Here is a 25,722-nt window from a genome sequence, read left to right as displayed (position 1 = left end):
TTTCTTTTTAATTTTAATTTTTATTTTCTTTATCGTCTTCTTATTTACCGCCAAATCTTTTTTGTTTAATTTTTTTCATATGGGTTTTCCGAAAATATTATTTTGAATAATTTTTATTCTTATATTTATAATTATAGTTTTTATTTTTAATGGTTGTTTCTTTTTTAACTTTTTATTTTATTTTATTCTGTTATTTATGTTGTTTCTTTTTCATTTTATGAATATCTATTATTTACTTTATTTTTGGGTTTCTTTTAATGTAATAATTTTTTTTTTATATTTTTTGGTTTTATTTATTTAAATTTTATTTGAGAGTTACATATTGTATTCTCTTTTTTAAACTCTATTATTTATTATATTTAGTGTTTAATTCTTTTCAAATTACTTTGAATTTATTATTAGTTTATTTTTTAATTTTTTATAACAATTTTTTTAATTTACATTTTTTTATTATTTTTTATTTTTATTGTTATGGTTTATTAGAAATTGATAAAAGTCTTTATTTTTAATTATTAAAAATTATTAATTTAATTATTATATTAATTATTATTTAATTATTATATTTATTATTTAATTATTTTATTTTGTCATTATATTTTTTTATTATTATATTGTTTATTTTATTTCTTAATTATTTTTATTTTAATTTACGCACGAAATTATTTTATTTTTTATTTTGAGATTTTTTTTCGTTTATATTTTGTTATTATTTTTTCCAAAAATTATATTTTTCTCCCAATACTATTTTTGCTGGCATTTGTATGTTTATTTGGTGATGGCTACTAGTCTAAAACTCAATTTTAATAACTATACCAAAAAATCATATTTTAAATTAATTTCATTTAAAATTATTTATTTCATATATTCATTTATTTTAAAAATACTTAATACCATTAATATTATATATTTCATTTTATTTTATTTTCGTTTGTGATTTTATTTTGTGACCTAAAAAATGTTTAAATTCACTTCATGGATTAGGATTTCTTTCATTCGATTTGTTTTACTTAGGTCGATTCATAATTAATTCAATAAAAGTTTATATTATTTTCGGTCAAATATTTTTTATTTTTATTAACGATTTTTGCTTTTATTTACCTAAAGAACTATTTTATTTAACTTTTTACAACTGTTCATATAATATTTTATAAAGAGATATTACTTATTTATTTTTTTTTTTATTTTTTAAATCTTATTAATTTTAATTTAATCCTTTGAATTTTGATTTTTTATTGTTTTAATTTTTTTTTAATTTTCTTTAACAATATTATTATTGTAATTTGTCAAAAATAATATTTTAATTTTATTATATTATAAAATACAACTTTTATTTTAATAATATTTTTTATTAACATACATTTTCTTTTATTTACATAAGTTTATTTAAGTGTTTTATTATCATTTATAAAGAAATGGAAGAGGGTAATCCTGTATGTTTTATTTTTCTCTGATCGGGGTTCCCCATGTAATAAATATATTATTTTTACATCCATATTTTTTATATTTTGGCTGATATTTAAAACGAAACAAGCTTCAAAATGGGCATGTTTCTTGTCCTACAATTTGTTCTTTTTAATTTTAATTCTTAATTTTTATGTTACCTATGATTTTTAGCATTATAACTTGTATTTGTTTTAAACTATGATTTTCAGTTATTTTTTTTAGTATAATTGTCGTTCACATTTATTTTATGCTATTTTCTTTAAATAGAATTTAAATTTGTTTTTTTCTGCGTTTCTTCTTTTGTATTTCTTCAATATGGTTTTTAATCAAATTAGTTTTGTATTTTTTCAGAAATAAACAATTTTCAGTTAAATTTATTAATTAATTTTTAAAACTTTATTTTAATTGTATTTTTTTTCTAACTTACATTTAGTAATATTTTTTTTATTTTATTTTTGTTTTTTTTATCATTTATATTTTGTACAATTTTCATTTATTTTTTTCAAATATTAAAAAAAAGTATTTTTTATTTTTTTTTTGTTTTTTGTTTCAATTTCTTATTTCCAAGAAAATTTACACATTTGTTTGAATTCCTTTCAATTAATTTTGCATACAATGATTTTAAAATATAATTTAGTTATAAATAATCTTCACTTTTTTTCATTATAGTTTTTTTTTATTTTGTGTTTTATAAATTATTTCAATTTTTAATTTGGTTACTTTTTTAGTAAAATATATTACAAATTTAATAATTTGTTTAATACATCTTATTTTGATTCGTATATATTCTTATTTTTCTTAATTAAATTTATACCTTTTTATTATTGAACAAATTGTATTTTCCTTTTAAATTATGTTATTCAATTATTTCAATTATATTATATTCATTTATTTAATACTTGTGCTTTATAATTATTATATTTTTATTATTATTTTATATAGAGATATTATTTAACTTTATTTCTTGATGTCTTTGGTTCTCGTTATCGGTGTTCTTTCCCTGATTTATTTTTCATGATTTAATTATAACTTTTTCAATTGATTTTTATTTTTATAAAGTTATCCAAAAAAATATTGGTTTTGTTTTTAATTTTATCTCTAAAAATGTGCATTTTATTAATCACGGTTATATTCAATTTTGATTTTTTTATTTTCTCATTTATTTTATTACATTTGTAATTCTTAAAGCCATTTTTAATATTATTACAAAATTAATTATTTAAATATTATTTTTATATATTTTTTTTCAAATATATATTTTTTAACTTGGTTTTTTAATTACTCTACATTTTTACAAAAATATGACTTTTTTAATCTCGATTTCCTTTCATGCAGTGTGTTTTTTAATTTTATTACAAAAGTAATTATTTAAATATTATTTTTAGTTTTTATTTTATTAGTTATTTATTTTCAAATATACATTTTTTTAATTTGGTTTTTTAATTACTCTATATTTTTATATGACTTTTTAATCACGATTTCCTTCCATGCAGTTTGTTCTATTATTTTTTGTCGTTCATTTTTTAATTTCGTTTTAATTTTTTTATTAATATTTATTTTTTTTACTGTATATTCTTTTTTACCTTTAATTAAAGATTTTTTGTCTTCAATTTAAAAAAATTATTCAGCTATTTTTAATTATAACCATTTTTGCATTTATTTTTTTGTTTATTTAAATTTTTATTTATTTAATTTTAATCCTTTTATTTATATACTATTTTTCTGTTTTATTTGAATGCTATATAATTTTGATTTTTATCAATTAGATTTAATTTTTAATATACTTATGGATTTTTTAATTTTCCATGGATTTTTTTGTTTATTATTATTTTTTCCACTTAATTTGATATTTTATCAAAATGTGTTTGAATTTCTATTAAAGTTCAGTGATTTTTTCCTTTCTTTTTTTTTGTCAAACCTGCTTTTGTTGTTGTTTTGTTTTTTAAATGTGAGAATATTGTTGCAAATTCGTTTCTTTTTTATTTCTTTCTTTCAGTTTCCATTTCAGCTTTGTTTCGACGTTCTTTCTTTTTTCATTATGTTTATTTCTATTTTATTAGTTATGTCAATTAAAAAAGAATTGTGTTTTTTAACTTTCCTTTCGTTAGTGTTTATTACTTTGAATTTCAGTTTAATTGACTTTTTTATATTTTATTTTATTACTCTTATTAATTTCATTAATTTCAATCTTGATTTTTATTGGTTTTTAGAATTTTTTAATTTTTTATTATCACGATTATTGTTTTTTTTTTAATATATTTTTATTTCTTTTTCTTCTAATATTGTTATATTGTCTTTTAATTTTTTTCTAAATGAATTTTATCAATTTTTGTAAGGAATTTGTGTCAAATATAGCAAATGTTTCTTGATTGCTTATTATTTAAAGGTTGGATTTATTTATTTAAAATTTATTTCAACTTTCTAATCAATGTGCGTTATGTGTTATTTTATATTTGTTCAATAATTTTTGGTTTTTTTTCTTGTATTGTTGTTTTTTTTCGTAATTTTTTCCCTTAATTATATTTTATGTTATATAATTATTTTTCATCAATTTTCGTATCAATAATAGACTTATATTTTTTTTCTTGTTTTTAATTAAATATTTTGTTGGTAACATATTTTCCTGTTTCTATAACTTCTTTATTATGTTCTTAAATTATTTTTTACTATTATTTAGTTATATTTTTATGCGTATTAATTTAATTTTTTTAATTAATATTTTTATTATGTATACGTTTATTTTTTTTAACTTTTTATTTTATTTATTTATATTAAAACTTTAATGAAATTTTATGTTATTTTTCTATTTTCTTCTTGTATTTTACTCATAAACCTTTGTTAAAATATTTTCCTGTTTGCATAACTTCTTAATTATGTTCTTTAATTTTTTATTATTACTTAGTTATATTTTCCATGTGTTTTAATTTAATTTTTTAATTAGTGTTTATATTTTATTATATATTTATTTATATTATTTTATTTATATTAATTATTGATATTGATTTTACATTTTATTTTCATTTTTGGTTTTTAGTTTTCTTAATGACTTTTTATATAACTTATGTTTTTTCTTTTTGCCTTTTTTCCGTTATTTTTTCTTTAATAATATTTTAATTTATATTATTCTTAATTTTTTTTTTATTAATTTTCGTTGTTATTGTGTTATGATTTTTTCCATTTTCTTCTAAGTTTTTTTCTCATATAAACCTTTTAATTAAATATTTTGTTGGTAACTTTTTTTGTATAACTTCTTAATCATGTGTTTAATTTTTCTTTTATTACTACTTAGTTATATAAATTTATTTTTTTAAATTAATATTTACATTTTTTATATATTTATTTATATTATTTTATTTACATTCATTATTACTTTAAAACATTATATTTTCCCCGGATTTAACATTTTATTTACATTTTTGGTTTTTAGTTCTTAACTTTTTTATTTAATTTATGTTTTATTTTTATTGTTTTTTTTTCGTTATTTTTTATCAATAATTGGGTTATGATTTTTTTATTTTCTTCTTTTTTTACTTATAAACCTTTTAATTAAATATTTTGTTGGTAACTTATTTTTCAGTTTGTATAACATCTAAATTATGTTTTTAATTATTTTTTTATTATGACTTAGTTATATTTTTATGCTTATTAATTTAATTTTTTAATTAATATTTATATTTTTATTATATATTAATGTATATTATTTTATTTATATACATTACTCATTTAAAAATATCATGATTTGTTTTTCATATTTTATTATTTTTTAACATTTTTTTTTCGAATGACTTTATTTTACTTCTTTATATTACTTTTGCGTTGCGTTCTGTTATTTTTTCCTTTATTAATATTTTATGTTACATTGTTCTTAGTTTTTTATAATTTGTGTTATATATAATTGCGTTATGATTTTTCTATTTCCTTCTTGGTTTTTTACTCATATTAAACTTTTAACTAAATATTTTGTTGGTAACCTATGCTCTTTTTTAAAACTTCCTAATTACGTTCTTAAATTAATTTAATTAAATTAAATTTTCTTTATTTTTACTTAGTTTTATTTTTTAGGTGTATTAATTTATTTTTTTAATTAATATTTATATTTTTGTTATATATTGTTCCATATTATTTTATTTATAATAATTTTTGATTTAAAAAAAATATTAGTTTTCTTTTCGCTCTATTTAATATATTTTTTTAAATTTTTGGTTTGTAGTTTTTTTTTAACATAATTTATGTGTTATTCTTATTTTATTGTTTTCCGTTATTTTTTTTTTCTTTAATGATATTTTATTTTTTATTTTTGTTTTATCAATTTTCATTAAGATGCTTAAATTTTATTTGTGTTATAGTATAATTTTAGTTTTATAAATATTTTAATTAAATATTTTGTTGGTGTCTTCCTTTCCTGTTACTTTTTTATTTTCCTCCATAATTATGTTATTTTTTATGAATTGGGTTTCTATTTTGTTTCCGGATTACTATTTTAACATCTATTTTTGTATAAATTACGTTATTTTTAAGTTCCCTTTTTATTCTACTTTCCTTTTCGGTTTACAAACTATGTTCTTGTTTTTGTAACTTATATAAAACTTTTTTTGATTATTATTATTATCATTTTTTGTAACTTCTAATTCCCACTTTTTGCTACTTTTTATGCTGTATGTTATATAACTTCTTTAAACTTATATTTTTCATAAATATTACGTTTATCTAATATTTATTTTGTATATGTTCCTTTTTATTTTTCCTAATGTTTTCAATTTTATAAGTTATTAATTTATTTCGTTTTACTATGGTAAATTTTCATATATTTTTTAGGAATTAAATTTGAATATATTATTTTTTATGACATTCTTATAAATTTTTTTAATTTCAATTTTTATTCAAATTCATTTATTTTTTCTTACTTTTATTTTATTTAATTTAGTTATTAATTTTGTTTTTAATTCATTATTTCTTCTTATTTAATGTTTTGTTTTTAATTTTAACTAAATTTTTGTTTTTTTCTTTTTAAGTTTCATTGAATTTTGTAACCCATTTTTTTTATTAACTTAAATATTTGTTTCTTTATTTATTTCCATATTTATATTTTTATTGAAAAGTTATTGTAATTTTTATTTCATACTTAAATTATTTATTTTTTAATTAACATCTTTTAAAAAATGTTTTTTTGCGTTCATGAAAAATGTTTTTGTTTTTATAATTAATTTATGTCTTTCTTTTACATAATTTTAAAAAAAAGGTTGATTCTGAATTTACAATTAACTCTTGTAACCTTTATTTTAAAACTATTGCTTTTTAGTTGAATTTTGTAAGCGTTATATTAATATTATTGACTTAAAAAATATATTAATCTTTGTATTTTAATTTTTGGATAATTACATTATTTAATTTTTTTATTTTATCGTTTTTTTATAATTAACTTTTGTATCATATATTTTAAAATTTTTGTTTTTCTTTTTGGTTGAATTTTGCAGGCTTTATATTAAAATTATTGACTTAAATTAATATTAATTTTTGAATTTAAATTTTTGCATAATAACATTATCCAAATTTTCTATTTTATGATTTTTCTTACTTTAGTTTTTCGTTGTTTATTTTAATGTTTATTCTTATTTATTTTACGTATTTTTATTTTTGTGTTATTATATTTTAATTTCTATGGGTCTAAATTAATTTTTGCTGTTTTTTGTTTTCTTCAAATAAATTAGTTTTTCCTTATTTTTATATCCTAATTATAAACTTTTGGGATTACTTCCATGTTTAAGTTTTTAATTTTTCTTATGTTCAATTTTTAATTTTTCTTATTTTCAAATATTTATTTTATTTATACTTATTCAGTTTGTAGTTGATTTATATATTCTTACTCTTTTATTTTATCGTTTTTTATTAGCTGGAATATTAATATTTTGAATTTTCCCAGTGTTATTTTTTGTCACATATTATTTTTGTCACAATTATATTTTATTTATTTATTTATTTCATTATATTATCCGACATTCAGTAAACGTTTTATTTTCCATTTATATGTTATTTTTATAAAAAAATAAAACTTATAGGTATTTTTCGTATATTAATTAGTTTTTTTCTCAATATTATTTATTATTTACATTTATGTATATTTTTATAATTTTTTTTTTTTTTCATTCATATTTTCTAACTCTTTACATTTTATTTTTGCCTATATTTTTTACTTTTTCTTATTTATCCGTTTGGACACCGATTGTTTTTCTTATAAAATTTCATTATATATCATATTATTTTATTTTTGTTTTTATACTTTATTTCTCCAATTTCACACAGAAGGTTTTGTTTTCAGCTGCAACTCTGCCTTGGTGTTCAACAAATATTTGACGCAACAAATTAATTTTTTATAGGTTCGATGTTGTGTATATATTTTTAGTTTCGTTTATTTCATACTTTATTTTTTATAATTAATTTCATTTTTGTTTTATTTTCACTTTGGTTGTGATTTTGCTTTTCTTTTTTTTTCAAAAACTTCATCTTCGATAGCTCAGGAAAGCACTTACAGTGACAAAATGTTCTTCCAATTTATTTCTCGGCAGTTTAAATGTTATAAATTACCCCTATACCTACGCGTATAATGTTATGTTATATGTTACAATTCCTCAATACTCTTCATAGTTTTATATTTTTAAATAATTATAATTGTATTACATTTTATAAACAATAAACACATTGCACTTCAATATCAATTTAATTGTGTTTTATTTTTGTTTTGTTGGTAACAGGGAGGTACCCGGTAAATCGTTAGCAAAAATGCCAGATTAATGTAAAAGAGGTGATAAAAACTACCCTTTTGAATTATTGTACAAACTTTCCAAATGATTTTTTTGGAGAAGAACATATTGGTATGTACTACTGTGACACTAAAAATAAACCAGTAACAAAATCATTTCTGTCTGTGTGTCTACATCCGCTATAACTCTCGAAGGGAGTATCCAAATCGGTCTACACGTGCTATATCGTAATATTTGTATTAAACTTTGATTGAGTTTGGAGACAATTCCCCCACAAGACGTCTACAAAATCGATCACCCGCTATACTTCCAACTTGATTCGTGGTAATACTTATATCACACTCACTCTATATGAAATAACTGATTTACTTGGAATCAAATCCCACACAAACCGGGTGAATTTAGAATCTGGAAATTTTGCACGAAGCGCAGTTTACATGCCTGCGCTGGGTGTTTGGATATTCGTACTAAAAGTATACTAAAATATACGAAACAAGTAAAAAAGCAAGTGTGCAAATTCGGAAATTTTCAAAAGTATAACAACCGCTAAAAATTCTGTTAAAATCTTAAAAAATATCGATGATAGCCGTTATATTTGGGTCTATACGAAGAAGACAATAATCTTCCAGGGGGTAAAGTACTCAGAAAAAACTCTTTGTGTGGATTTTCAGACAATTCCATTGGAAAATGTGGCTAAAATCATAAAAATACCAAATATAGGGAGGTATTGTTAAATGGGGATATAGGATATCGTGATCCTATGTAGACAATAATCTTCCAGGGTGTGAAGTGCTCAGAAGCAGCTCCTTGTGTGTGAATTTTTAGACAATTACGTTGGAAAATGTGGCTAAAATCACCAAAATACCGAATATCGGGGGTAGTGTTATACGGGGCTATACGATATCGTGAACCGATATAGATAATTATCTTCCAAGGGATAAAGTACTCACAAGGAACTTCTTGTGTGGATTTTCAGACAATTCCATTGAAAAATGTGGCTAAAATCATCAAAATACCGAATATCAGGGGTACCGTTATATGGGGGCTATACGAAATCTGTGCAAAATTTTAGCATCCTATCTTAATTCGTTTTGACTGTAGCGTGATTGCAATGGATGCTAAATCGTCTTAGATTTTTATGCTGATCAAGAATGTATATATACTTTGGTGGGTCTAAAATCATTATTTCGATGAGTTACAAACGGAAAAACGAACTTAATATATCCTTCATACTATGTATGGTGGAGGGTATAAAATGAATAATTTTAATTGGGCAAGCGAAATGAGGTGAAATTCTGAAATTTAAACCAGAGTTACTGATGGATTGCAGGATTTTTGGAAATTCGAACATTAAGGTTATAACGGGTGGTTTTATCTAAGGCTGAGGTATGTTCAGTCGCAGCCAGGGTCTACTCAAGGACCCACAAACCTTAAGTCAAAACACGAGTGTGGTAATATTTAATTCTTTATTATCACTTCTTGGTGTCTAAATTATGATAAACATGTGGATTTGGATGTAGGTGATGCAGTATAGGTTTAAGTAAGTTGGTGATTTCTCTCAGCTGGGAGGATTTGTACTGTTTGCTTCTCGACAATGGTCTTCGGGTTGAGGGCTTAGTTGAACGAGAGCACCGGAGGGGATGTGATAAGGCTGTAGCTGTCGGTTCGATAGTGCCTGGATGGTGGTGATCGGTATGATGTCGAGGTTATTCGGTTTTGAGTAACCCGACTAGATGCAAGGGTGGGCGGTAATCGTCGTAAAGTCTAGTCGATGGCGATCGGAATGCAGGTTGGATTCGGATTAGGCTCTGTTTGATGCACTAGATTAGATGGTATTCGGCTTGCAGTATTTGGCTCTGTTAGATGGCAGTCGTGTTCGGATATGTTCGCTCAGTTGTGGTGTTCGGGTGCTGAAGTCGTGTTGTGGGTGTTCAGCTCTTGTCGTCGGGACGGTGGTATTCGGCTCTTTTGGGCGGCAGTCGTATTCGGGTATGTTCGCTCGGTTGTTGTATTCGGGTGTTGCTACTCGGTTATTAAAGTCGTCCCCTTGGCGTTCGGCTCTTGCCTTCGGGACGGTGGTATTCGGCTGAGTAGTCGGATGAAGGGCTGTAGCTGGACTCTTCGGTTTAGTCAGTTCTGAAATGAGGGAAAACAATCGTGTAAGGCAGGAAGCGAACGAATCGCGGAAGCGAACGAATCGCAGGAAGCGAACGAATCGCAGGAAGCGAACGAATCGCGGAAGCGAACGAATCGCAGGAAGCGAACGGATCGCAGGAAGCGAACGAATCGCAGGAAGCGAACGAATCGCAGGAAGCGAACGAATCGCAGGAAGCGAACGAATCGCGGAAGCGAACGGATCGCAGGAAGCGAACGGATCGCAGGAAGCGAACGGATCGCAGGAAGCGAACGAATCGCAGGAAGCGAACGGATCGCAGGGAGTCTTCGGCTATGTTGGATATCGGGCCGACTGCGGACACTGCCACAAGTCAACTTCGTGTATCCTCGGTCTAACACCGGTACGACTCGACTTCTGGAGTTAATAACTGAACTACTTATCCGGGAAGTGCAATGAAGTGAATGAGAATTATTTCCCACCAATGGGAAATAATTTAAATTCAACTACAAGAGCTCTATGGGAGTGAGTGTTTTCATGTGACCAAAAGTGAATTCACTATGTTTATTAGGCTGGTGCGTATATTAAGATGGTTTAGGTAAATACTGGAATATTATTTACAGGGCAAAATCTAATGGTCACGTTACATCCTTCCCTTACTTTAAAAAAAAAAAACAAAGAAAAAAAAAGTATTTTTACTTGGGATTTAAGTAATTTCTTTCATCTACCTATTTTTGTTGGTTGACTGAGTTTTGGCGTTCGGCCCGCACGACCTGCAAGCAGGTGCATTTCACTCTCCACAGAGAGAGCTCATGTCAACTTAGCGTTAAATCGTATTTTATTATTGTATATATGTTTTGCACATAAACAAAAATATAGCTGTTCTACAGCTTTGCAATTGATTTCTAAAATTTAAACTCAGAATTCGATCGCTGTCCTACAGCTTTGTTAAAAAATATATATGATTTGTACTTCATGAAAAACATTGGCTGTCCTACAGCTTGGTTGGAAAAATATATATGATTTGTACTTCATGAAAAAAACATTGGCTGTCCTACAACCTTATGACTACTCTCCTAGCCTACATTATGTTTTGAAACCGGAGTAGAGGGGGGTATCAAATGCACTGTGCAAACCACGTTTCGGCATACTAGACGAGCACGGTCGGCATTTATGAAGGTCACCTTCACCGCTGGCCGGTTAGCATAGTACAGCACTGTCTGGTGCCGACGACCGCGTGGTCTCTGGATACGCAACGACTGCATCCATTGGAGTAGCTCTCGGTCTGCCTGCGTTCGGTGCTGCATGTAAGCTAACTGTTCCGGCTGTGAGTGGATTGGCGGAGCCGATGTCGTTTGATTGATGGCGCAGTTACTGAGCGCTGTTGCCGAAGGTATAGGCTGCTTGTGACTGCCGACGCTTTGCGCAGGCTGGTTTACGACGTATACCGCCTTCGCTTGTTGATTTTGGCTCGTCTGTGAAAGGGTTACTGCAGAAGAACGTAGGTCTGCCGAGGGCAGAACCGGCTGACTATTGGTGACTGGCTTGCACGTTGTTGCTGATGCTCTTGACAGACTACGGCTTGTACGAGTACGTTTCTGCACTGGCTGCGGTGGCGTGGTCTGGTCCGATTGATTCTTGGTGACAGAGGAGACTATTGTAGATGATGCCCTTGACTGGTTATAATTCAAGCGAGCTTGCATCGGTCCATCTAAAACCGGCATGTCTCTTGGAAGAGCTGTCTGGGATACGAGAGCTGTGGCTGTAGCTGGCGAGTTACGCTGATAAAAGTGAGCTAATGGAGGAGGGCTCCTATTCGTGATTTGGCGGAAACTCACTTGTCGTGGAGGCAAAACAATATCCGAAATGATACGAGGGCGAGCCTCCATCGGTGGCATGTATGGTTTCGGAGCCTGTGGTGAGGTGACGACTCGCCGCGGTCTGGTAGGTTTGCGCTCCATCCTTTCTAGCTGACTGTCACAAGATGAATGCCACTTTTTTTTGTTTGGTACTTGCTTTTTCCTTTTTTAGCAATCTTTTCCCTTCTCGTTTTCTTTCGCCTGTTTCTAAGATTTTTTTCTTAAATGTAAATCTTGAGAGTATCGAGGGTTCGAGAGACCTACGCATGCTCTCTTTAAAAGAATTTGAAGTTGTTGGTTTTGTTTCTACTCTTGTTTACTGGAGTTATACGACTTTAAGTCTTGCACGTTTATTCTTTTTATTTTCCCTCTCTCATCTTTCACTTCTACAATGTTATTGTGTATCACAGATGAGACCTCGTAGGGACCGGAGAATTTTGGAGCGAGTTTATGATTAAATTTATCTACAGCGGAAGATAACTGTCGTTCTCTCACCCAAACAAGGCTTCCAACTGCCGGTGTCCAATTTCTCCTTCGTAGATTATAGTAATGCTGTTGCTTTTTACACGCTCTTTTGCTGTTTTCTCTTACATCCATCCAAAGCTCTTTGTACCGTGCATTGTTCTTTGGCTCGTTGATGGAGGGTAGCAACAATGTATTTGGAGTGACGGGATTATGTCCAAAAATTACTTCGGCAGGGGAGTATTTTGACGATTCATTTACGGCTGTGTTTATAGCGAAGGAAATTTCGGGTATATGTTTGTCCCAGTGGCGATGATCCGCACCCGTATTTTGGGCTATCATCGTCTTGACGACTCGGTTAGTGCGCTCAGTGGGGTTTTCATGAGGGGCATAAAAAGCAGTTGTTCGATGTTCAATGTGGTGTTCTTTTAGTAGTGAAGCCAGTATGTGACCTGTGAACTGGACGCCGTTGTCTGTTAAGAGTACCTTTGGGCAACCAAACCGATAAATTATTCTCTCTTTAAGCGCTTTGACGACATCCTGGGCAGTTGCTCGTCTTGTGGGTATTAGCTCCACCCATCGGCTAAACTTGTCGATAATCACCAATAACGAAGTATTTCCTTGCTTTGATCTTGGTAGTGGACCGACAAAGTCTGCGCAAACGATCTCCCACGGCGCACTACATTGCATTGTGTACATAAACCCACACGGAGCTCTCTGCTCCACCTTGTATCGGGCACATGTTTCACAAGTCCGGAGATACTTCCTCACATCTCTGGACATCCCAGGCCAGTAATAATTCTCTTGAATACGTTTCAAGGTTTTATACATGCCGAGATGCCCAGCGTGAAGGGACTCGTGCTGATCGCGTAGGACATCCGAACGCATATCACCCGGTAGACATAGCTTCCATTCCGGTCGTGGATCGAAGGCATTTTTTCGAGGAAAATGTTTAAAAAGTCTGTTATCAATAATTTGCAAATCCGGGTATTCCTGGGGTTTGGATGTTACCTTTGTCCACATCTTTTCGTACCAATCATTGGTGGCGGTGGCTAATGCGAAACAATCATCTATGTTCGGCAAAGGAGCTCTGGATAGTGCATCGGCCACGACGTTCAAACTGCCTTTCCTATATTCAATTGCAAAATCGTATTGTTGAAGCTCCAATACCCATCTTGCTAGTCGACCGGAAGGATTTTTTAATGTATGTAGCCACTTCAAAGAGTGATGATCAGTGATGACTGTAAAATGGTAGCCTTCCAGGTATTGGCGCATCTTTCGAATCCCCCAAACTATTGCAAGACATTCTTGCTCTGTAGTCGTGTAATTCTTTTCGGGGTTAGATAAAGACCGACTAGCGTAAGCGATGACCGATTCTTGCTCCGAATGTCGCTGGAACAAGACCACACCCAGGCCGTTACAACTGGCATCCGTCTGAAGGAAAAAGGGAAGAGTGAAGTCGGGACATCTCAGGACGGGGGCTTCGGTTAGTATGCGTTTTAACTGATTGAATGCTTCTGCTTCGTCTGGGCCCCAGACCCATTGCACTGTCTTCTTCAGAAGTCGGGTGAGCGGATGGACGATTTTCGAAAAGTTCGGTATGAATCTTCGGTACCAAGACGCCATGCCTAATATCCTTCGCAGCTCCGTTAAGTTAGTGGGCGGGGGGAGTTTCCGCACCGCCTCCACCTTTTCGGGGTCGGTTCGAATACCTTCAGGCGTCACGACATGACCAAGATATTTCATGGAACTTTGAACGAACTGACACTTTTCTATATTTAACTGCATTCCCGCGGCCTGTAATCTCTCGAAAACGGTTTCCAATGTTTTCAAGTGTTCGGTAAAATCTCGTCCGAGAACAATTATATCGTCTATATACACGAACACTAATGGATATAGGTCGGCTCCTATTATCGCATCCAGAGTTCGCTGGAAGGTCGCGGGGGCGGCATGCAATCCAAAGGGCATTACCTTCCACTGGAATAACCCTCGGCCTGGGACAGTAAATGCAGTGCATGGTCGGGAGGCCTCTTCCAGTGGGATTTGCCAATATCCGTTCTTAAGATCCAAGGTGGATATAAACTTGGCTTCCTTTAATTGGTCTAGCAGGGCATTGATGTGCGGCAGAGGGTAGGCGTCGGGCTGACTGGCTTCGTTCAATTGTCGGTAGTCTATACACATTCGCCAACCTCCCTGCTTCTTTCGTGTTAACACTATTGGTGAACTGTATGGACTGTACGACGGTTCTATCTTGTTCTGAAGTATTAGCTTGTCCACCTCTTCATTAACTATTGCCATCATCGCTGGGTTGCGAGGTATGTATCGCTGCTTTATTGGCCTTTGGTGTTTTAAACGGATAGTATGTGTGGCTACCGAACATAACCCGGGACTGTTAGCAAAACGCTCGGTGTGAAACTTAAGAACGGCGTCTAACTTAGCGTTCTGTGCTTCATTTAGGAACGCACTGGATGTTATAGTGTGTACAACATCCACTCCCGGATCGATGTTTACTCGGGGTACTGCCTCATCATCCAGCATTAGACGGCAGTTTCGTGCGGACAAGAAGTCCATCCCAAGAATGAGTGGTTCGGCCAGTGTCGGGACTACCGTCACCGAGAGCTGAGTCGTTTTACCCCGATACTCTACTCCTAAACGTAAGCCCGCTTCGCAGTTCGTCATTCTCTGATCGGCCATCTGGATCATCCTCTTAGCTCTTCCGGGCTGCACCCCTCTTGCCTGCAGCGCCTTCCTAATGTCCTTATCTATGTAACTTATGGATGCCCCAGTATCGATGAGAGCGTTAACTCGGATACCCTCAATTAAAACGGATATGAAGTACCGACTAACTTGTCCACCAGTGATTTCCTCCTCAATCGTCGGAGACTGTTTATTGTTGCAGGCACATTCCCGTGAGAGAACCCCGTTCTTACCACAGTGTGAGCAAAATAATAGCCCCTTCTTCTTACATTGCCATCGGGAATGACCAGGCCCCTTACAGCGCCAACAGTGTGTGTCCCGGGAGTAAGGGACATCGGCAGCGTGAAGCATATGAGACGTGTGTGGTTTCTCTAGACGAGCTTCATCTCGTTTTAACAATTCAAAATCATCCGTCAATTCGATTAGTTCATCCAAGGACGCAAAGTCGTTACGCCGAACGTAATGCCTATACTCAGGACGTAGACCGTCGTAAATACGATCCAAATGATTCATATTCCTCAGCTGTGGATGTCTTCTGGAAGTCGACAGCATGGCTAAAATGTAGTCTTTTGCACGCTCTCTATTCTGCTGCCTTCGGTTGTAGAATGAATGTTCGATTTGGCTTAAATAACGCTTCGGTAGGAAAAATCTCTCTGCTTCGGCTCGAAACTGCGTCCAAGACTTAATGTTGCTCCTTTTCACACGGTACCATTTTAATGCATTTCCTTCTAAGATAGTGAGTAGGGAAGGAAGAAGACGGTCAAAGTGAATATTGTGACATTCGGCTAACTCCTCAAATCTTTCGAGGAATTCCACGAGATCGTGTTCTCCCGAAAATTTTAGTGACCAACGATGGACAATATTTATAATTTCCAAATCTGACATTCCAGTGCGCTGAGATGGTGTAGGAACATCTATCGACGTGTTCGTGCATGATTCTCTCGCCGAAGATTTCACCTCGTTTTCCAACTCCCGCAGCAGATCTTCTGCTGAGCCGCGTGTGCGTTTCTCTCGTAAGTACTTGCAGAGTTGATTTCTCAGATGTTCCACCTTGTAACCTTCGGTCGCAATCCCTGCATCCTGGCAGTGATGTATTAATTGTTCGCGTTTTAGTAAATATACCCAACTGAGTGACTCGGGACTCAGTGAGTCCTCTGCATCCAATCCTCCTAACATGTTTTTCATTGAACTCGACAAGTCTTCGCTGGCGGGTGGATCTGGTTTTCCGCTTTTCGTATCCTTGTCAGATCCCTGCTCGGGCGCCATTTATAACGGGTGGTTTTATCTAAGGCTGAGGTATGTTCATGTATTTAATTCTTTATTATCACTTCTTGGTGTCTAAATTATGATAAACATGTGGATTTGGATGTAGGTGATGCAGTATAGGTTTAAGTAAGTTGGTGATTTCTCTCAGCTGGGAGGATTTGTACTGTTAGCTTCTCGACAATGGTCTTCGGGTTGAGGGCAAAGTTGAACGAGAGCACCGGAGGGGATGTGATAAGGCTGTAGCTGTCGGTTCGATAGTGCCTGGATGGTGGTGATCGGTATGATGTCGAGGTTATTCGGTTTTGAGTAACCCGACTAGATGCAAGGGTGGGCGGTAATCGTCGTAAAGTCTAGTCGATGGCGATCGGAATGCAGGTTGGATTCGGATTAGGTTCTGTTTGATGCACTAGATTAGATGGTATTCGGCTTGCAGTATTTGGCTCTGTTAGATGGCAGTCGTGTTCGGATATGTTCGCTCAGTTGTGGTGTTCGGGTGCTGAAGTCGTGTTGTGGGTGTTCAGCTCTTGTCGTCGGGACGGTGGTATTCGGCTCTTTTGGGCGGCAGTCGTATTCGGGTATGTTCGCTCGGTTGTTGTATTCGGGTGTTGCTACTCGGTTATTAAAGTCGTCCCCTTGGCGTTCGGCTCTTGCCTTCGGGACGGTGGTATTCGGCTGAGTAGTCGGATGAAGGGCTGTAGCTGGACTCTTCGGTTTAGTCAGTTCTGAAATGAGGGAAAACAATCGTGTAAGGCAGGAAGCGAACGAATCGCAGGAAGCGAACGAATCGCAGGAAGCGAACGAATCGCGGAAGCGAACGAATCGCGGAAGCGAACGAATCGCAGGAAGCGAACGAATCGCAGGAAGCGAACGAATCGCGGAAGCGAACGAATCGCAGGAAGCGAACGGATCGCAGGAAGCGAACGAATCGCAGGAAGCGAACGGATCGCAGGGAGTCTTCGGCTATGTTGGATATCGGGCCGACTGCGGACACTGCCACAAGTCAACTTCGTGTATCCTCGGTCTAACACCGGTACGACTCGACTTCTGGAGTTAATAACTGAACTACTTATCCGGGAAGTGCAATGAAGTGAATGAGAATTATTTCCCACCAATGGGAAATAATTTAAATTCAACTACAAGAGCTCTATGGGAGTGAGTGTTTTCATGTGACCAAAGGTGAATTCACTATGTTTATTAGGCTGGTGCGTATATTAAGATGGTTTAGGTAAATACTGGAATATTATTTACAGGGCAAAATCTAATGGTCACGTTACAAGGTCACGAAAAGTTCTAAAAAGGTACTTGAAATTTGGTATGAGAATCAAGGTTGGAAAGTAAGTTCAGTATATGAAGGTCATTTTGAAAAAATGTACTAAGAGTACGAACCGTACTAAATGGTACTAAATTTGTAACAGCTTGGTTAAGGTTGAAGCTGGAATTTTGAAATTTTGTATTGGGGTCCCTTTTGGTGGTCGATTTCTAACAAAGAGGTGGTTTTGGATATGTGTACTACAAGTGTACGAAAAGTACTACAAGTGTACGAAAAGTACTAAATAGTATTATATTTGATACAATTGGGTATTGGGTGATATAGTTTTTCGAAAAGTACAAAATTGTATTTTATTTGTCGTTGAGTGAAGGGTTAGAGCTTGAATCCTGGAATTTTATATTAAGGTCTCTGTTGGTATCTGGGATTGAGATATAAGGGTTTCGAAAATGTGTACAGTAATTGCACGTACTGAATGGAGATAAAATTCTGAAATTTGATATATAGATAACTGTTGGTATCTGAAGTTGAGTTTTGGTGGGGGATTTGGATATGAATCCTATATTCGTTCAATGAGTACTAAATGGTACTAAATTTGGTACTGGTGGAAGGGATAGAGCTTGAATCCTGAAATTTGATATTGCGGTACGAAAAGTACTAAATGAAAGAACTGAAATCCTAAACTTCGATATGTACTATGTCACTATTGGCGCTTGTGGCTAAAATATGGAGGTGGTTTTGGAAATGTGTACTATAATTGTACAAAAAGTAACAAATTGGGCGTTGGGTTAAGGGAAAGATCTAGAACACCGAAATTTGGAAATGTGTACTGTGTTTGTTCGAAATGTACATAGTGATACTTTAAATTACGATAACTGTTGCTGTCTAGGATTGAGATATGGAACGGTTTTGTAAATGAGTACTACTCTGGTATTCCAAATGTGGTAAATATGTCCAGGTTTGGGTATAGCTCCCATATAACTGTGCCTCCCTACATTCGGGTTTTTGCATATTTCCGCGACATTTTTCACCGGAAATGTTTCATATATTAGTACCTCCCTACAATCGGTATTTCGATGATTTCAGCTACATTAATAACCGAATTTTTTGTCAAGTTTCGTATTTGAATATTGTAATGGCTTACGACTAAAGTTGCCTATACAGGTCCACGTCGTGGCATAGACCCTAGTATAACGGCTACATTCGATATTTTTACACCCTAAACCACAAGGTGGTCAGGGTATTATGTCTTTGTGCATTTGTTTGTAACAGGCAAAAGGAAACGAGATAGACCCATAGTTCCTTTTGATAATCTGCATAAAATCACATTCTGATTCGGTTTATGCATGTCCGTCTGTCTGTCCATGTATTTTTGTAAACAAAGTACAGTTCGCATTTATTCCCCTATCCAGATGCACAAATAATTTGTTTGGCCCAAGGAAGAGCCCTATGGAAATTGGAGATATTTGGTAAAAAATTAGATATAGCTCCCATATATATCTTCGTCCGATTTGCCTTTTATTGTGCACCAAACGTGTATTATCTGCCCGAATAGTATGGAATTTTGCACATACAACCAAATTAGGCCTTGAAATAAGTATGCTAAATTTGATCGAAATCGGTTCAGATATAGCTATAGCTCCCATATATATTGTTCATCCGATATCTTATTTTTGCCCTCCGCAGCCGTAATATGCACTCTTTAACAACAATATTTGAGAAAATATATCAAATACAGCTCAGAAATACCTTTGCTAAATTTTATCGAGATCGGTTCTGATTTGGATATATCTTCCATATATAACTTCGTCCGATTTACATTTTATTGTGCACCAAACCTCTAATATTTGCCAAAATGGATTGAAATTTGGGACTTACGACCGAATTGAGTCTAGAAGCTAGTATGCCAAATTTGGTGAGGATCGGTTCAGATATAGCTATAGTTTCCATATATATTCTTCATCCGATTTGTAGTAATTGTTACCCACAGCCGTAATATGCACTCCGTAACAACAATATTCAGGGAAATATATCAAATACAGCTCAGAAATATCTATGCCAAATGTTGTAAAAATCGGTTCAGATTTGGATATAGCTCCCATATATATTTTCATCCGATTTCAAATTAATTGTGCACCAAATGGGCAGTACAATTCCGAATTTAAAAGATACAAATGCTTCGGCATATTTAGTCCTTTGAACTTTAAATTATAATTATAATCATTGCGGGTATGATTGAATTCTCCCATAAAAATTTTTAATTGTTATGTGGGGCTCTACTAAGTTAGCAAAGTGGTGTAGGGTATCATAAAGTCGGCCCGCCCGACTTTAAGACTTTCTTTACTGGTTTTTCGCCTTCTTTACATTTTTTACCCGAATTGTTTCAAATTTCGTATTCGAAGTTCGTGATAGATACTACAGCCTATGACAGCGAATTGTCTGTGGACGATTTGGCATAACCCCTATATACTAGTACCTCCCTATATTCGGTATTTCGATGATTTCAGCTACATTACTAACTGAATGGACCCTAATATAACGTCTACATTCGATATTTTTAAAATTTTACCAGGTTTTTTTAACGGATTTTATGTTGCTGATTTCAGGAATTGTTTCGTATTTGAAGTACTACAGCCAATGGCAGAGAATTGTATATGCAGGTCCATGTCCTTATATAGACCCCATATATCGGTACCTCTCAATATTCGGTATTTATATATACATTTTTTTTACTTTCTGCACATTTTCTTTATCGATTAAAAATCGGCTTAAGCCCCTCAGAGTATTTTTCGATTCCAGAGTATTTTTCGACACCAGAATCGATTTTTTTGGTTTAAACTTTAACTTTATATACTGGTTTTTTCTTTGCGTATTTTTCGTTTTCAAAATCGATTTTTTTGGTTTAAACTGTAACTCCTTGAAATTTATCATTTTCCAAAAAGAAATTAACACTTTTATTACAAAAATTACATAGAACACACATACCATCACAAACATAGATAAGTATGCATGTATGCAAATTAATTAAATAAATATTTCCTGTTGACACTGCTCAGCCAGAGGTTGGAAGCCGAGCATTTGATGCAATGCAATGCACATAAAGATGCAAATGCAAGTAAAGAGATAAATATATATGTGTTTCATGCTCATTTCATTGGAAACAACCCGATGTAAAAATTGTGTAGACATAATTTGTTAAATCGCTTCGAAAAGGGCTCATGAATTGTATATATTTATGTACGAGTATGCGTGCATGTTTGTGGGTACCTAGGTATGAAATATAACCCTTCTCCAGTTTCGTTATCATTTAGCTGCCAAATGATTAATCTGATCTGCTTCCCCTGTCATGAGTTTCAATCATTGACCACAATGAACAAGAGTGCTGTGGACTTCTGCAACTTGTTGCATTGCATTCGCGAAGGCATTAACATCAACGGCAGTGTTTTGAATTTCGTTCACAAGCTGACAAAAGGAAGTGGACTTCCTTGCAGTTCAGGATAAAATTTCTATAATTTAAAAAAAAAAAAAAAAAAAAAAAAATTAAACGGAATTATTTTAGAGTCTCAAATTTAAATCCGAAACTCTGCAGGTTTGTATGTAAGAAATGTTTAATTATGTGTAGACAAATCGTGGGAGAGTACGATTATTTCGCTGATACTTTGTTGCATAGACAAAGTCTAGTTCGATAACACTGTGTAACATAAAACATAAAAAAAAGCTGTATCTTCGGCGGGGTCGAACTTTGAATTCCCTTCACCATTTGGAACGAATTTTACAATTTTCAAAAAAATAAAATCCGTTACTATGGAGGGCATATTAAGTTTATCATTGCATTTGTAACACCTCGAAATATACAGTTTGCACTCCACAATATATATATTACAGGGTTGCCCATATTCGACGGACCTTTGGGCCCATTCCAATCGAAGAGGCTTGTCCGCAGGCAACATTCTTTGCGTCAATTGAATTTTGTACGGGAACAAATGCAAATCAATGCGAATAATCCGTTGTAAAGTGGACCGAGCCATGTCCAACTGCTGAGAACGGCGTTTTTTGGGATGTTCTTGGGGACCTCTCAACACTGGCTCGTAAGGCAGCGATATTCTTTCCCGATCGCCTTGGTCGACTTTTAGATGGCCTCTTCGGATTAGAAAGAGCCTTACCAGTCGTATTTCGTATAAACGCTTAATGGTGTTCTTAGAAGGCGCACTTCTCACATTTTTTAATGTTTTAAAAGCACGATGAGTTTTCACAATTGACTTCTTCTGTTGAATGTAAACTTCAACTATTTCAGAGACCTCGCGTGGCGTGTATTGGTTCATGGTAAAAATCTGCTTGGACTGACGCTTCAAACGCGGTATGTCATTAAGCGATGTGACATCTCCGCCAAAAGTTATGGCGTTGCCAGATGGGTCCGTCGAATATGGGCAACCCTGTATATATTCTTGATCAGCATAAAATTCTATGTCGATTGAGCCATGTCCGTCCGTCTGTCCGTCTGTGGAAATCACTCTAGTTTCCGGACGAAATAAAGTAGGTTGATAAAATTCTACTCAAATGTTTATAATGTCTGCAGGACTTTATTCCCCTAATAATGGTACCTCCCGATATTCGGTATTTTTACGATTTTAACGACATTATGCACCGGAATTGTTTCAAATTTGGCATTGGAAGTTCGACTGAAAATTGTCTGTGCAGCTCCACATCTTCGTATAGCCCCCATATAACGGTACCTCCTCGATATTCGTTATTTTGACGATTTTGAGGTACAATACTTACCGAAATTATTTGAGATGTCGTATTTGAAGTTCGCAATGGATGCTACAGCCTATGACAGAAAATTGTCTGTGCAGGTCCACGTCTTTGTATAGCCCCCATATAACGGTACCTCCTGATATTCGGTATTTTGATGATTTAAGAGATATTATACACCGGAATTGTTTCAAATTTGGTATTTGAAATTCGAAATGGATGCTACAGCCTGAGACAGAAAATTGTATGTGCAGGTCCAGGACTTCGTATAGGCCGATTTTGAGGTACAATACTCACCGAAATTATTTGAGATGTCGTATTTGAAGTTCGTAATGGATGCTACAGCGTGTGACAGAAAATTATCTATGCAGGTCCAGGTCTTCGTATAGATCCGATATAACGGTACCTCCCGAAATATTCCGATACGATATTTTGATGATTTTAGCACATTATTCACCGTTTATTATAAGTTTCGAATTTGAATATCGGAATGGCTTATGACAAACAATGCCTATGTTGATCCACGCGATATAAACCCCAATATAACGGCTTTATTGTGTATTTTTAAGATTTTAACATAATTTTTAAACGGATTTTATTTTTTGAAAATTTCCTAATTCGTTCCAAACGGTGGTTTAAAGAAAGTTTTTAGCTATATTTTAAAAAGGACTAAAATATTCTTGGCTCTGCAGAGGGTTAATATTGCCGACCAAGATGTTCCCAGTATTTTTATCTGCAATATTGCGGAAGATACTATAAATCTAAAATGCATGGATTGCGAAGAATCTTAATCCGAAAATTGCCAAAAGTGTGGAAGAGAGTGTAACTTTTTGTTGAAGAATGTCACGACGATTGTGCAAATCCATTGTTGGTTGGTCAGAGTCAAATATGCATTTTTTTTAAATCTTCGGATCAATTTTTACTTAATTTTCTGGAGTTTGATCCTCCAGAGAGATATTTAAAATAACTGAAAATTTAGCGTTTGGCAATGAAAGTTTATGGAAAATAGCAAATCATAAATAAGGTTTATGATTGTGTGTGTGACCAGTTGTCAGTTGTGTTCCGCTTATTTAAATTAAACCTCAATCTTTTCTCTTAAGCTACGATCGTATTGAAAATATTCTCACCTACCAACTAATTTATCTACTCTTCCACAGTATGTCGAACAATTTTATTGTACCTGAGGACTCTTATTGCGGCCTCTGCAGGCGGAATCATCCACTGCGAAAGTGTCGGCGATTTCTGTCCATGCCGTATGACATTAAACTCGATTTTATCGAAAGAGAACGGATTTGCCGCAATTGCCTGGGAACTACGCATACGGTGAGATACTGCCCTAGCAAGGATTACTGCCACAAATGCCAACGAAGTCACAATACAATACTCCACTACTCCGATGAGGATTCCCACAGTGTCCAGCTGGAAATGACAGCAATGGTGTATTTGGCTGAATTTACCAACGAAGAAGGTGTTCTCTGGAGAATCCGTTTGGATCCAAGTCAAGCATATTCCTCAATTGCTGCGTGGTCGATATATAAAATTCGAACGCTAACAAATTCCAAACTGTGTCCCGAAACAGTGCTCGTTTATTTGTGGTCTCGATTTGATGGTGGGGAAAGACATAAAATCCAGGCCAATCTTAAGGTTGTCGACCGGCCAATGGAGAAGACACCAAAACTGCTGCTGAAGAGAGATAACATTTTGCGTCGAGTGAATAAAATCAGTGTAGCCGATGTTCATTTTTGGAATCCTGATTATGCGCCCATAACCTTGGGATCCGATCTGGCGACAAATATTTATATTGGGGCACCGAAAACAAATCCCATGCTGCCGATGAGCCAGTGCAGCATATTTGGTTGGACATTTTTTGGTCATGTTAAAAAGGGGGATATTAAGGAGGAGAAAGATAAAAAGAAGAAAAAATAAATAAATAATTTAAAAACACAACAAATACAAATAGTTTTTTTTTAACAGAAAATACCTGTAAAGGTGTAGCCAATGGGGAAAAACAAAAAAAATTCCCGATTGTTGGCGCCAGGTTTGATCACCACAGATGCACAATCCCTGGCCTGACCCTTCCACCATCAACGAATTCCCTTTGCAACGATTTTTACTTGCCGCCTAAGGCTATAGCAGACTTCTTTCTCAGTTTTTAATAAGCAACTAAAACCTCTTACTCGTCATGCGCCAACGAACGCTGCATTTCTCTAAGGTATGAGAAATTGATCGCTTCCCAATTGTTATTAATACTTGCTCCACAAACAATGTTCTCCATCAAATAAATGACACGGGAAAAAATTAAATCAACATCATGATCTAGCTCCAATAATTATCCACACCTTCTCAACGAGTAATAATCCAATTATCTTTATTCTCCACCATAGTATAGAGGGTATACTAAGTTTGTCATTCCGTTTGTAACACCTCGAAATATACATTTTAGACCCCACAAAGTATATATCTTCTTGATCAGCATAAAATTCTATTTCGCTTTAGCGATGCCTGTCCGTCTGTGGAAATCACTCTAGCTTCCGAACGAATTGAAGTAGATTGATAAAATTTTACTCAAATGTATATTATGTCGGCAGGTCTTTTGGTATTTGAAAATGGGCCATGTAGGTCCACGTTTTGGTATAGCCCCCATATAACGGTACCTCCCGATATTCGCTTTTTTGATGATTTTTGCGACAATATTCATCGGAATTGTTTCAAATTCGGTATTTGAAGTTCGAAATGGATGCTACAGCCTAAGACAGAAAATTGTCTGTGCAGGTCCACGTCTTCGTAGAGCCCCCACATAACAGTACCTCAGAATATTCGCTATTTCGATGATGTGTGCAGGTCCACGTTTTATAACCCCCTTTGTATCTCCCAATATTCGGTATTTTGATGATTTTAGCTACATTATTCACCGGAATTTTTTTATAGTTTCGCATTTGAATATTGTAATGGCTTATGACAAAAGTTACCCACGCAGGTCCATGTTGTCGTATAGACCCTAATGCAACATCTACATACGGTATTTTTTAGATTTTCACAGAATTCTTAACGGATTTTAGTGTTTTTGAGAATTGCCAAATTCGTTTCAAATGACGGAGGGTATTC

The 25,722-nt window shown here is 33.2% G+C and overlaps 1 protein-coding gene across 1 annotated transcript in view; it reads left to right on the top strand.

Moving 5' to 3' along the window:
• LOC131806392 (uncharacterized) overlaps positions 1-24,543 on the top strand; it is a 33,872-nt gene extending 9,329 nt beyond the window's left edge. Inside the window, exon 2 of the mRNA XM_059130448.1 lies at positions 23,775-24,543. Within this exon, the coding sequence (XP_058986431.1) occupies positions 23,775-24,543 (769 nt within the window). The remainder of the gene's footprint in view (positions 1-23,774) is intronic.
• The last annotated feature ends 1,179 nt before the right edge of the window (positions 24,544-25,722 follow it).

The sequence above is a fragment of the Musca domestica genome, unplaced genomic scaffold, assembly GCF_030504385.1.
Source record: "Musca domestica strain aabys unplaced genomic scaffold, Musca_domestica.polishedcontigs.V.1.1 75, whole genome shotgun sequence".
In the NCBI taxonomy this organism is placed as follows: Eukaryota; Metazoa; Arthropoda; class Insecta; order Diptera; family Muscidae; genus Musca; species Musca domestica.
The sequence above is the reverse complement of the archived record's forward strand: the minus strand, read 5'-3'. Positions and strand labels throughout refer to the sequence as shown.